Genomic DNA, 14,309 nt, shown 5'->3' with positions numbered 1-14,309 from the left:
TTTTTAATGAGACTCACAATATAACAGAAGTGAACAAGACTCTGATAGCTATTATATTGATGCACATCAAGGGCTTTCAATGCAAACCTTGCAATATTGGTGCACATCAAGGGTTGTGTATAGTATTAATAAGTAGAAATTCGAAGTTTCAATTATCTCAGCATTAAATTGACCACATTCCCAAATAATGCAGCTTTATTCCCCTTTGTATTCTAATAATTCTACTTTTGTTTTGTGGTAAACAGGAAAAAGGGGGGAGTTATCCTAAAACTGATCCTAAACCGCTAATTGCTATTTGCTGTCTGCAAAATAAACACATCAACAGTTGTCGCGCACACCATGGATGCACGATTCTCAAGACTGTTAATAAAACTAACATTAGACAGACAATCCCGCTCGACAACCAGATAGACAATTCTCACTCAATACAGGTGCTGTGTCCATCCAAATCTTTCTTGAACATGCATAATTGTCAAACTCAAAGTAAAGCATGATAATTGTGCTTCGAGGACATGTAAAATGACTAGCCAAACTAGTGCCAGCAACAGATATTCTTACAGGAAGGAAAAAAATGAGTACGTTCACTTGATCAAAACTATCAAAGACCAAATATATGACATAAGTCTCACCTATCGCTTCCTGGTTCCTCTGAACCATCTCTCTATTCATGGTCTCATAACATCGGAGGCATTCCAAGAGACGAGCAATCTCGAAGTTCTTTAACTCTAGTTGAGCTTCCATCTCTACTTCAACTTCAGCCCTGGCCATTCCTCTCCCAATGGAGTGAGTTCGATATGAATCTTGCAACATGAACTTGTTGACATAGATCTTCCATGGGATAAGAATTCAGGTCAACCGCTGCAACAGCAGTAAGATTTGCAGGCAAAAACAATTCCTGCACTGTATAACCCTTGCCTAATTCTCTCATATTGGCTTTTCATGCTGTTAAGGGACACTTCAGTTTGCTTCCGCTTCTCTATCTCCATCAATAGGCTCAACCTCAATTCACACAATTCAGCTTCAAAATCAATTGTAGAAGTTTGAGCTCCACCTTCAGAAGATAGTTCTGCAGAAAGAGAAAAGACAAGTAAGCTCATCTCCAACAAGAATAAAGAATTTATAAGACCTTCACTACAAGCACTACTAAACCACTATTTGTAAGGCGTATGAAATATACCATACTATGGATAATTCCATGATATAATTAGGATATTCCGCCCACTGCAGCAAGTAGCATAAGTTGAAAATTGGGGGAAAAGTGAGAAAAACAAACAAGGCTCTTATTGCTTGTGTATGTTCCATTGCAACAAAAACAATGGGCAGAAAACTAAACCCAAATTACCTTCCCAAGCATCAAAAAACTCCCCAAGACTGCTGTACTTCATAGACAGTTCTGCGCAGCATTATCTTCAACATCTGTAATACTTGCAAAACTCATTGATTCATTTGGATCAAAGAAATCTTCAATCTCTAAACCTCTTTGTGAATTCATTGTCGGTACCTGTAAATCATTTGTAATGCTACTACTCCCACTTTCCCTGTGTCCAGTCCCAAAGTCACCATTCTTGCTGCTATCAAATTCAAAGTGATAAACACTGTCACCTTGCTCCTTTAGCAGCTTCAGGATTTTTATAAGGAACTTGGAAGTCACCAGCTGAACTTACAATCACCATATCTGAGCTCTTACCAAAAGGCTTTTCACAATCATGGAGAACATTCCGCTCAGCCAGTATGCTGGCCTCTGAAGTGCTCTTGAGGAGGCGCGGGGTACGTCGCTTATGGTTAATGATTGGTGACGGAGGAAATGGAGAGGGTGCATCTGGAAGTGGCGTCACCTCAGGAGTGGCATAAAGAGATGGTTTTAATGGAGGACGAGGAGCCTTTTTCTTCTTCGGGGCGCACTAGCATTCCTCCCATTCTGTGAGTTTGGCAGAGGCATCGAACTCGGAGCAGATCTGTCAACAGGCCTGGAACCTCCAGGCTCTAACAACCTATCCAATGCTATGGCACTAAAGGTCGGCATGGCTGATATCAATCTGCATAATTATCACAAATTCACAAAAAAAAATTAGCACCAATTAATTAGAATTTATAATCAAATAATCGAAACTAACCAACAAATTAGTAGTGACCACAGACCACTGAATTTGCAAAAAGAATCACAGTACTAACTAATTTACAAAAAGACAAAAAAAATAAATCAAACTGCAGTGGTTGTCCTCATTACAAATTTATAGGGTTTAGGATTTGTGCTGTGTTTGTAAATTATTAATCTTTCATATATTGTATTTAAAGTTGGATGATATTTTAAAGTTTATATTAGACTATAATTATACTTTAGTATGTTTATTTATATTTTATTATTTTAACGGTTATTCCAGTTGAATCACGATTGAACCAGTAAACCAGTGAACCAGTAGCTAAAACGGTTCAATAAAAAAAAAAACTATAAAAATTAATAATCAGACAAAAATTAAAACAGCCATCATTTACCAACAACAAAAATTAGTAAACAATTTAGCAAAAACACAATCACCCAATAATCAAAAGGACAAGAACATGAAGAAAAATTGTATCACATTGTATAAAATTATATATTCTTCATATATAAAATAGCATCGTTGAGACGTTCATCCAAGTCAAATGCAGCCTTATCTAGAACCAAAACGAAAGCCTTCAAATCAGGAGAATTTGTACCACAAGGACAAACACAATAAACAATTAAAACAAAGATCAACACAGTATGAAAATTACACCAAATTAACAAATTATAGCAAATTATAAGACAACACCACCAATTAAAATTTAAAACAAAGCAACAACACCAACAGGAACAATTGAAAGTTACATAGCAACAACACCAACAATTAAATCACAACACCACAATAAAAGGTTACACATCAGCAATAAACTTTTTCAAAGATTAACAAGGATTATCAAGGTTTCAAGCTTTTAGCTCAATTTTTTCCAGCACATCATGAAAAAAAAGCAACAGAACAGAGTACAGCACAGCACAGCAATAAGCAGAGCTAATCATTCAACAATTCAATCTGAGTAGTATCAGCAGTAGCAGACTCCTAAACCGAAGAACAAAAAACCAAGAACGAAAAAATTCAAAAAAAAAATGAAGAAACCAATCTGAGAAGCACTAGCAGAATCCTAAGCCTTGGTTCTGACTTCTTGAGCAGTCTGAACAGAGGGGCAGAAGCGCGATGGAGACAGAGGCCAAGCAACAAGCACGACTCGAAGACGGTGGTCGGTTGGAAGAAGCTGCTGCGGCTGAGCAAATGAAGGGCAGACTCCAACACGCCGAGCTCAAGGAAGAAGCTGCAATTGGTGGGTTGGAAAATTCGAGCACCACGACCAGACGAAGATGGTGGAGCCCAAGCGCGACGGACGGCGGCAGGAGCCCGACACAGCAGACAAAGATCAGGAATTGACGCTGAGCTCGAGGAAGAAGGTGCGATTGTTGAATGAGAATGAAGTGCGGACAACCAGACGACGACGCTGGTGCCTGAGCACGACGGACGGCAGCAATCCTTGCAGCGGCAGTTGAGAAGCTAGGGTTCCAGGGTTTAGGCTTTGAGCTCTACTACTGAAGGGAAGGAAACGGATTCTGAATTTCTGATGCTCTTGTGTTTCTAAAAGTTCAAAACGGTGTCGTTTCTTGTAAACCAGCTGGGTCCCGATTCAGTCCGACCAGCCTGTTCAGCGGTTTACAAGCGGTTTTCAGAATTGCAGTTTTCTATTTAGGACCAAACTGCATAGGTGTCCGGTTCCCGGTCGGACAGGTTCGACCGGCTGGTCCCGTCCAATTTCAGAACTATGATACAAACATAATTACGTACTTCAGTCCTAGGCTCCTAGCCATTAGTCAAAGTCTTTATTCTTCTTTTCTTTGCATCGTGAAAGTTTTTATTCTTCATCCTCTCATCAAATGCCTGGAGGAACATTATTTTGCTTGTTTGTACCGTTAAAAGAGAGATTTTTTAGAAGACTAGCTATGTGCCTATGTTATTCTTTAATGATAATTTAGTTAACGTATTTTTTCTAACACTAATTGTTAGGGTTTTAACTAACTTGGTTGGTCGAATCATAAGTTCGTTTGTCCGCTCAAACAAAGTCTCTGGGTTCGAATCCCGCAGCAAATTTGAATTAAAAAAATTACTTTATTCATATAAAATGGGATTCTTTCTGGACAACGATTTCCGGGCATGATCTCATTCCTCTATACACAATTAAATTTAGTTTAGATGCCAAACCTGAATAATAGGATGCACACAACAGCAAGATGCATTCGATAAGGAGGGGCATTCCATCCGTTTTCCACAGAAGTTCCATCCCTAGAAAACTTTTTCCCGATAGATCATCAATATTAGCACGCTGGATACATAGAAACCAACTAAGATATTATAATTGATATAGAAAGCACCATTCTTTGCTGATTGCAAATAACAGGCCCTTTTGATGATGTACTGGGTAGTACAAGAATTACAGATGGATACTATATATTACTATATCAGTAAAAGAAATGTGATAAATAAATTAAATGCATTATTCAGACAATGAAATTGCAATTTAATATTGACTCTGATCTATGCCGGTAGTCTCACTAATTACTCTCCAGATTCAATGTGTCATTCAAAGAAGTTTACACCAAAAAGAAACCTTCTATCAAATTTTATGAGCCAAATAAAAATTGAGACAGCTTGGTGCCTATTATTATAAATATTTAATGTTCAATCTTTTTTTAAGTGAGTTTGGCATGAATGAGATTAAAATGCTTTCATAGCTATGAATGTCGCTGAAATTAACGAGGAATGAAAGAAGTACACAAATTCATTCATTACCTTGCCAGAGTTATTTTGATATCTTCTCACATCTCAGCACTAGGGATATGGATGAGCACAAGTAGTTCTTTTCAAAGCAGTGAATTACATGAAAACAAGTTCAACAGGTTAGTGTCTTCAGCCAAATCACCAATAATCTTGACAGGAACACGATCCATCCTTGAAGCTGTGGAACCGGTTAGTGTCGCGAATAACTATTTCTTGAGTTGTGATCCTTGAGACATGCTTCATAAAATTATGGCAATTGCGACAGATACGCAGGTTTTTGAAGATTCGTATTGTTTGCTTATGGCTATTGCTCATAAGGGCAAAGGCAAGAGCCAACTTCTCACTATGGTGATTAAGATGTTCTTCTTTCTCTGTGTCTGGAACATCATGAAGCACATGTTCCATTTGTGGTACATAACCAATCAATCTGAGCTTTTCACCAAGCTCCTCCAATTTCAAATGGATTTCCCTGATGTGAGGATGTCCCCCATCCGACACAAAGACATGTATTTTATTGTTTATTTCTACCCAGCTACAACCAGGTTCCTTTTTCACACCATGGCTGGACATCAAGGCCCTTATTCTTTTGGCCTCTGTCCACCTACCTTTGCTAGCAAAAATATTTGAAAGTAATATGTAAGTTGAGTCTGTCTCACATTTGAGCTCAAATAGCCTTTTTGCTGCTCTTTCACCAAATTTGACATTCCCATGCTTTGCACATGCGCCCAGAACATTCTCCCAGACCAATGCATTAGACGTGAGCTTCATCTCTTCGACAAAACTTTCAACCTCTACAAATCTTCCTGCACGGCTAAGAATGTCAACCATACCAGCATAATGCTCGTCTCTAGGAGTTACACCATAAACATTGCTCATGGAGTTGAAGTGTTGTTTCCCTTCTTCAACAAGACCCATGTGGCTGCATGCAGAAAGGACACCTAAAAAGGTAACATCATCCGGTAAGTTGCCCTCATCTTTCATTTTCTGAAAGGTCTGTAGGGCCTTATCACCCTGACCATGCAGAGAGAATCCACATACCATAGTGTTCCATAGGACTTTATCACGCCAAACCAGTCCCTTAAAAACAGCCTCAGCATCTTCTATGCAGCCACATTTTGCATACATATCGACAAGTGCACCGGAAACAAACATATCAGGCAGAAGTCCACTTTTAAGTGCCATAGAGTGAAGTTGCCTTCCACTTTCAGTAGCAGTTATCCGGGAACAACCACCTAAACAGCCAGCAATAGTGAACTCATTGGGCCTTACTCCTTCTTGCTGCATTGAATTTAAGAATTTGATAGCCTTCTCTTCTTGCTCAGTTTGAGCAAAACCAGTGATCATTACTGTCCATGTGAAGACATCCCTATTGATCAACTTAGAAAAAACTATATATGATTCTTCCATATATCTAAATTTGAGATACATGTCCAAAAGGGCTTTCCCAACATATTCATTTCCATCAAGACTGTTTTTCAGAATTTGAGCATGAACTTGCTTTCCGAACTTTATGTCTAAGAGATCAGAGCAAGACCTTAAAATACTAATAAATGTATACATATTTGGCCTAAATCCTTCGACAAGCATCTGGCAGAAAACATTTGATCCTGATTCAGCGTAACCATAGTCATGAAATCCTGACAATAGAGTATTCCAAGAAACAAGATCTGGCCCTGTCATCGCCTCAAACACCCGATAACCATCATCCACACAACCATTTTTAATGTACATCCCGATAAGGGCATTACTTACAGAGACATCTGATTCAAACCCAAATTTGAAAATACAAGCATGGATGCTTTCTCCATAAAGCAAGTCACCCAATTCAGCAGCAGCACTAACAACACTTGAAAAGGTAAATTGGTTTGGTTCAATTCCAGTATGTCTCATCAAGTAAAATAGCTTAATTGCTTCACTGCTATGACCTTGCTTTTCAAGGCAAGCGATCATTGCACTCCACGAAACTACATCATGGTCTGTGATCATATAAAAAAGTCTTAGTGCATCATCTACCATATCACACTTTGAATATATGTCTACAAGACTGGAACACATGAATTTGTCTATTTCAAAACCACTTTTGATTGCCAAACAATGCACAAGTTGGCCGTCTCTTAATTGTCCTGAATTTGTGCAACCCTTAAGTACACTGGACAAGGTAAATTCACTGAATTCTACTTCTGAATTTATCATTTCACAAAATAATCTAAATGCTCCTTTCCCATCACCCACTTGAGCATGACCATTAATCAACACATTCCACAATACTTCATTCTGCTCAGGCATGCAAAAGAACACTTTATCAGCAAGGTCGATTTCACCACATTTCGCATATAGATTAACTAATGCAGATGCAATAAACACATCAGATAATAAACCCTCCTTAATCACTTCAGCATGAACCTGTTTCCCAAAACTAACATCCCGGCACATAGAACAAGCTTTCAAACAAGTGGCAACCGTGAATTCATTCGGACTGATCCCTTTCTTTCTCATCTCACAAAACAAATCAACACCCTGCCTGCCATTTCCCTGAGCTACAAATCCCTGAATTAATGCAGTCCAGGACACGACATCTTGTTCAGGCATTTCATCAAGCGCCTGGCATGCATAACTGGAGTAGTCACATTTTGCATACAAGTTGATGAGTGAAACCCAAAAGTGAGAATCAGGGTCCACCCCAGTTTTTATCTGGTGACCATGAATGGCCTTTCCCTCATTCAAAGCTCCTCTCAAAGCACAATTACCCAACAAGGAAGAATATCGTTTAAGCCTCTGCTTGCTACCCACGTTTGACGGTTTCATCTCAATGTTCTTCTCTGTTTGAGGCACTGAGCGATGATTTATACCACTAGGGTCTCTTTTAGGTGTTGTCCCTGACCTCTGTTGAGCTGAACTAACTGTGGAAAAAATGTTGAAGGGGTTTCGCGGTGGTTTATGTGAAAAGATTTGAACTTGGAGAATGGGTAGGGAGAGAAACTGAAAACTGTGTAGGTTGCACAATCCATAGGACACAGTTGCGTATTCCATGAAAACTTTCACTTTTATTTTGTTTGATGATTATTTTTGGACAAGCTGAAGAATAAACCAACAAACAAAGAGAGAGTTAGGCAATGCTGGAAATAAAGTAGAGGCATATCAACTACAACCATCATAGATGAATGTGTTGAGGTACTTCAATTTTGCATAATCTGTTATCTTTAAGTGTCTTGATGCACTTAATAGGGGTGTGTGTACATGGGTAGGGTGAAAGCACAGACCTGGCCCTCAATATTCTCCAGGTCAATTTTTGAGAACCTAACCCAGCCTTAAACCGGATGAAACCTCATTATTCTAAGGTCCAAATTTATTACACAAGAAAAGCAAGCAATTTCAAGGGAAATAGCCTGTAAAAATGCAACAAATCCTTTTACACAGAACACATATTACGTTGTTAGGCATTTGAAACGTGGTATGTCCAAGATTCAAAAAGGATCAAAGATAAATCAAGAACTGCAAGCAATCATATGCATGGCACTTATATATTGTGTTTGCGAAGATGGGTTAGTGAACCTAAATGGCAAGCTAAACAGAAGCAAACTAAGGCCTTCCTCCTTCCATTTAGCTTTTAATTACACTCAAATGATAACCAAAACAGAATTAAATTAAGGCCCCAGAATGTTAATTAGTTCATCATTAGCAACAAGGTTTAATCACAAACAAGCAAATTAAGGTTCTTTTTGGGCAGAACAGAGAAGAAAGATTAAAGAACTAACATTGAATTTAATCAGTTTAATCACACATTGTATTTTCAATCATAAAGAGGCAAAACCGGTACTAATCTAATAAAATAACTTGATGAACAAAGAATTTAAAAAAAAAATCGAATTAATCCATATTGTTAATATATCAAGTAATCAATTAATCAGAATCAAGATATTGAGAGAGGCACAGAAGACTAGAAGAGAGCTGACCGGTGGCGAGAGAGTGTACAACTGCAGTGTCGGAGACTGGGTGAGTAGAGAGCACAGCAGCAGCGGGAAGGAGCTTAAAGTTTGCAGCCTCGCTGCAGAGACATTAAATAGCGACAGCGAAGATGGAGAGAGAACACATAGCAGCAGCCGGCGGTTAAGACATGCGAGTAACGCTGGAGAAAGAAGTAGCAGCCGTTCGGGTCTGAGAGAGATACTCGAACAGGGATTTGTACAATTTTTCTTCATGTTCTTGTCCTTTTGATTATTGGATGATTGTGTTTTTGCTAAATTGTTAACTAATTTTTTTTGTTGGTAAATGATGGCTGTTTTAATTTCTATCTGATTATTAATTTTTATAGTTTTTTACAGTTTTAGATGATAGTTAGATAGTATCAGTCAAGAAGCACTTAGGGATAATAAATTAATAATACATGCCTAGAGAATAAGTTGGTTTCTAATCCTCTTAGTTTCAATGATATTTCTCATTTTTCTATTAGATTATAATTATATTTTAGTCAAGGTTCTGAAAATCGAATTGGTTATTAAATCACTCTAACTATTAGTCACCAAAAAAAAAATTACTCTAACTATTAGTTTATTAATTTAACTGATTTAATTGTGTATAAATTTGTAATGAAGACTACTACAGCACAATAAATGAAATATGAAAGATTAATAATTTACAAATTACAATTTTGTAATGAGGATTAACTAAGGACCCATTTGGAAAACTTCAAAAGCTATTTTTTTTTGAGCTTTTAACTTATGAAAAGTAGTAGTATTAATGTCAGGTGCAATTTTTAAAACTAAATTGTAGCTTTCTAAGAAGCTATTTAAATGCTTATGGAGAAGTTAAAAAAAATGACTTCTCTTGTAATAAAAAGCTTTTTATCACATTTCTTTTAAAATAAGCACTTTTAAAACTAAAAATTAAACATAAAATAACTTATTTATAAACTACTTTTAATATAAACTTTTATTATTTAAACTATTTTTTCAAAAGGAGCTTAATTAAGCTGTTTACCCAAACTGGAAAGCACAAACACAACATAAACACAGCACAATTAAGCACAAACAATTAAACAAAGATCAATGAGGATGAAATAAAGCACAAACACAACACAATTAAGCGGAATAAAAACACAAAAGTCAAAACAGCACAATTCCAGCAGCACAACACTTCGCAAAAAAGCACAAAACACGGCACAATTAAAGAACAAATACTGCACAAACCCTAAACCCTTAAAATTTGTGATGAGGATTGAGGACAAATACAGCAGAATATATGAAAGATTAATAATTTATAAATCTGTAATGGGGTTAAGCACAATTAAGCCCAATAAAAACACAAAACAGCACAATCCGAGGTTTCCAGTAGCACAGCACTAGGCAAAAAAATACACAAAACAAAGAACAGCAGCACAGCAGAGCAGCCAGAGCTAATCAATTAATCATTCGACAAAAACCCAAAACATTCAATATTTATTCAATAATTAATATGATTTCTGAATAAAAAAAACGAAGAGCAAGCACTAGCAGTGAGCACTGACCTTCGATCTGAGCAGTCTGGGCAGAGTAGGACGGACAGAGGTTGAGCGCAAAGGACAACGGCGACTAGACAACGACGACTAGACCACGGCGACCAGACGAAGACTAGTAGACGACCACACCATTGGTGAATGAGGAGACGAGTTGGAGACTCCGGCAACACGACCAGACGAGGACGGAAGCCCCTGAGCGCAACGGACGGCGGCGGAAGCGTGGCTGAGCAGACGAAGGCGACGGACACCAAGCTCGAGGAAGTAGCTGCGATCGGTGACAGCAAACAGGGGTTGGAGACTTGGAGCACGAGGGAAGCTAGATGGACGGCGAACTTTGGGTGCGACGGACTGTGGTAGTGTGCCACTCCTTGCGGTGGTGGTGTAGGATTAGAAGGCTAAGGTTTTTTATTGGGTTAATACTCAAATTCGTCCCCGAAAGATTACGCGATCTTCATTTTCGTCCCCGAATGATTTTTTTAATCAAATTAGTCCCTAAAAGATAAAAAATAAGTCAAATCAATCCTTCTGTCAGTTGGACGATGACGTGGCACATTAAGTGCCACGTGGCAGGTCAGTGACACGTGGCATACCCAGGTCAACGCCACGTGTCACTTGACATGTAAAAAAGATTTTTATAGTCAAAATAGTCCTTAAAAGTCCAGACGTAAGTCATTTTCATCCCTCAAATTTTAAAAATTAGTCAAACTAGTCCTTATATAATTTTTTTATTTTTTCTTCATAATATTAAATTTGAAATATTTTTTGATACTACTAATTTTAATAGAAATGTAATTGACAAACAAAACATTAGTAATTGTATCTTTTCTTCTTAAAATTTTTTTTTCAATAAAATTATCTCTCTCCTTTAATTCTTTTCAAAATCTCTCTTATTCTTTTCTATTCCAAAACATTTTTCTTACATACATTTTGCTGGAATATATATATATATATATATATATATTCCAGCAAAATGTATGTAAGAAAAATGTTTTAGAATAGAAAAGAATAAGAAAGATTTTGAGAAGAATTAAAGGAGAGAGATAATTTTATTGAAAAAAATTTTTAAGAAAAAAAGATACAATTACTAATGTTTTGTTTGTCAATTACATTTCCATTAAAATTAGTAGTATAAAAAAATATTTTAAATTTAATATTATGAAGAAAAAATTAAAAAAAATTATATAAGGATTAGTTTGACTAATTTTTAAAATTTGAGGGATGAAAATGACTTACGTCTGGACTTTCAAAGACTATTTTGACTATAAAAATCTTTTTTACATGTCAAGTGACACGTGGCGTTGACTTGCCACGTGGCACTTAATGTGCCACGTCATCGTCCAACTGACAGAAGGACTGATTTGACTTATTTTTTATCTTTCAGAGACTAATTTTATTAAAAAAATTATTCGGGGACAAAAAAGAAGATCGCGTAATCTTTCGGGGACGAATTTGAGTATTAACCCGTTTTTTAATTTTATTTCTTTCTGAATGAAAGAAAGAAGGGGAGAAAGGGGCTTTTGGGGTGGGGGAAGAAAGGAAGGAGCTTCGTATTGTGTAAACCGGCTGGATCCTGGTTCAGTCCGACTGACTAGTTTTCAGTCAATTCAACAGTTTTCTGATGATTTATAAAAGAACGGTTTTTTCGGTATGGACTAAACCGCAAAGTCTCCCAGTTTTCAGTTAGATCAATTCGGTCCGCTGATCCATTTTGATTTTCAGCATAGTTGTCAATACTGAACCGGTGATTGAATCGGTCAAGTTACTGGTTTACTGGTTTATTGGTTCAACCGATGAGTTACTGGTTCAACCGGTAAAACCGTTCTCACGTAAATAAAAATATATAATAGTAAAAAACCTAAAATTAAAATTTGAAATACATATTTTTACTAACATTTTAAGAACAATTAAGTCAAATTCTATAAATAACTAATACAAAGATAGACATATAATTAGTTCATACTACTATATAGTATCTTAATTAGACACAATAAGAATAACAATCTATGAATTATATCTAAAGAATAATTTCAAGGTCTAAATATTTTTATATAATTAAATAATTATATAAATTAATTTTTTTCTCAGAATAAATAATTTTTATTTATTAAAAGACAGTTTAAAGTAGTTTCACAATTATCCTTACGCATTTGATTTTACTCTATATTCTTACATAAAAAAAATTTTTTTTTAGATGGCAATAATCTTCTATTTTTGTAATATATTACAAGATTTCTATGATCTCATCTTCTCGTAATAATCTATTATTGTATAATATCATGAAATTCTTTTTTAATATTATTTTTCTTTGATAGCTATAATTGAGTTATAAAATTTGTTTCATTATTTCATACCAAGTCTATTGCTTCTCAACTTTCATTATTCTTCAATTATAAAATTAGTGTTTAACCTTAACTTTTTATATTCTCTTCTTCTTTATTTAGACTACCCATTTTTTTTAGTAAAACTCCTTCTCGGTCTCTAACCATTTACGAAATTGACTTGGTGCCCCCTCACTATTGGAAATTAACAACGCGGTCCTTATCCATTCTCTCTGTGTGACTGAAAGGACCCTCTTAACCGGATTCCGGTTAAGAGGGTCCTTTCAATCACACAGAGAGAATGGATAAGGACCGTGTTGTTATTTTCTAATAGTGGGGGACCGGAGAGGAATTTTACTTAAAATTGGAAAATAAATTAAAAAAAACATTGTTTTAAGTTTTGCATCTAATGCATTCTGCCATATTTTACATGTGAACGGAGAGCAAACAACGTCAAACTTAATAGATAGCACAAAATTATTAACAACGAGACTTAACACAAAAGTGATAATTATTTGGGTTGATTAAGCATTATTATGTCTTGGATTTAGGGTTTTAAGAACGACATGTATGTTCTATATTATTGAACCTAAAAAAAAAAGTTAGTTCAAGATTATTATTCCATACACCTTTTTCTAGAAAAATTAAACTGTTTTTTTTATTAGTGAAATTAAATTCATCAACCATAATTTTAATAGTAGGATTACATGTAGAGACTAAATATTCTTTTTAGATTTTTAGAAGTGATATTTGTTTCATCCAAATGTTCGTGATATGACTAATTAATTTTAATTTAATTTTACGTATTTTAATTTTGTTTATTTAGTTACTAATTTAAATTTTATGTCAGAGGATTTAGAGTTTTCTTTATTTAACCTAAAATTGAGTGAGTTTCTTCGATTTAATTTCCAAACCAGTGAACAAATTATATTGAGGTATTTCTTTCTTATTGCATCAAGTAATTGAATACAAAGAGATCTCTTTGTATTCAATTACTTGATGCAATAAGAAAGAAATACCTCAATCTAATTTGTTCGTTTGGAAATTAAATCGAAGAAACTCACTCAACTTTAGGTTAAATAAAGAAAATTCTAAATTCTCTGACATAATTAGTAACTAAATAAACAAAATTAAAATACGTAAAATTAAATTAAAATTAATAAAAACATTTGAATGAAATAAATATTACTTCTAAAAATCTAAAGAGTAAATTATCATTTTTGTCCCTAACGTTTGGGGTAAGTCCCAAAGTTATCCCCTAACGTTTCAATCGTCCTATTTAAGTCCCTAACGTTTCAAAACTGACTCAATGTTGTCCTGCCGTTAGGGATCCGTTAACAGAATTGACGGCGGGACAAAATTGAGACGATTTTGAAACGTTAGGGACTTAAATAGGATGAAAACGTTGGGGACAAAAATGATACATAGAAATAAATTTTAATTTTATCATTCAATAATATCAATTTTTTACTATACATAGTATTCAATTATTTTTTAATCACATCTAAGTAAATTACACTTAACCATATTACTTTCATTTTAAATAAATTAATTTTTTTATAATTTTACTCTTAAAGATTTTTAGTTATCATGAAATATTTGTAGAATGACTAGTATATAAACTTGCAGAAAAGAAAAAAAATAATATATATATATATA

The 14,309-nt window shown here is 35.3% G+C and overlaps 2 protein-coding genes across 9 annotated transcripts; both read right to left on the bottom strand.

Annotated features, from left to right (window-relative positions):
* LOC107630363 (pentatricopeptide repeat-containing protein At3g24000, mitochondrial) lies at positions 438-10,734 on the bottom strand. Of its 8 annotated transcripts, none has more exons than XM_016333466.2 (6): positions 10,342-10,734; positions 8,792-8,964; positions 4,851-7,913; positions 4,263-4,383; positions 1,343-2,036; positions 438-1,066 (listed from the first exon to the last, which is right to left on the bottom strand). In XM_016333466.2, the coding sequence occupies exon 3, from the start codon at positions 7,866-7,868 to the stop codon at positions 4,977-4,979; it is 2,892 nt and encodes a 963-aa protein (XP_016188952.1). In that variant the 5' UTR covers positions 7,869-7,913; positions 8,792-8,964; positions 10,342-10,734; the 3' UTR covers positions 438-1,066; positions 1,343-2,036; positions 4,263-4,383; positions 4,851-4,976. The 8 variants fall into 8 exon arrangements, with proteins under 8 accessions (XP_016188952.1, XP_016188954.1, XP_016188953.1 ...); XM_016333468.2 differs by lacking the exon at positions 10,342-10,734 and having other exon boundaries at positions 1,343-1,416; positions 1,502-2,036; positions 8,792-9,352; XM_016333467.2 differs by lacking the exon at positions 8,792-8,964.
* LOC107633018 lies at positions 1,382-2,023 on the bottom strand. The gene is made up of 3 exons (XM_016336652.1): positions 1,903-2,023; positions 1,665-1,819; positions 1,382-1,618 (listed from the first exon to the last, which is right to left on the bottom strand). The coding sequence occupies exons 1-3, from the start codon at positions 2,021-2,023 to the stop codon at positions 1,382-1,384; spliced, it is 513 nt and encodes a 170-aa protein (XP_016192138.1).

The sequence above is a fragment of the Arachis ipaensis genome, chromosome B03, assembly GCF_000816755.2.
Source record: "Arachis ipaensis cultivar K30076 chromosome B03, Araip1.1, whole genome shotgun sequence".
NCBI lineage: Eukaryota > Viridiplantae > Streptophyta > Magnoliopsida > Fabales > Fabaceae > Arachis > Arachis ipaensis.
This window is presented reverse-complemented; position numbering and strand designations above follow the sequence as displayed.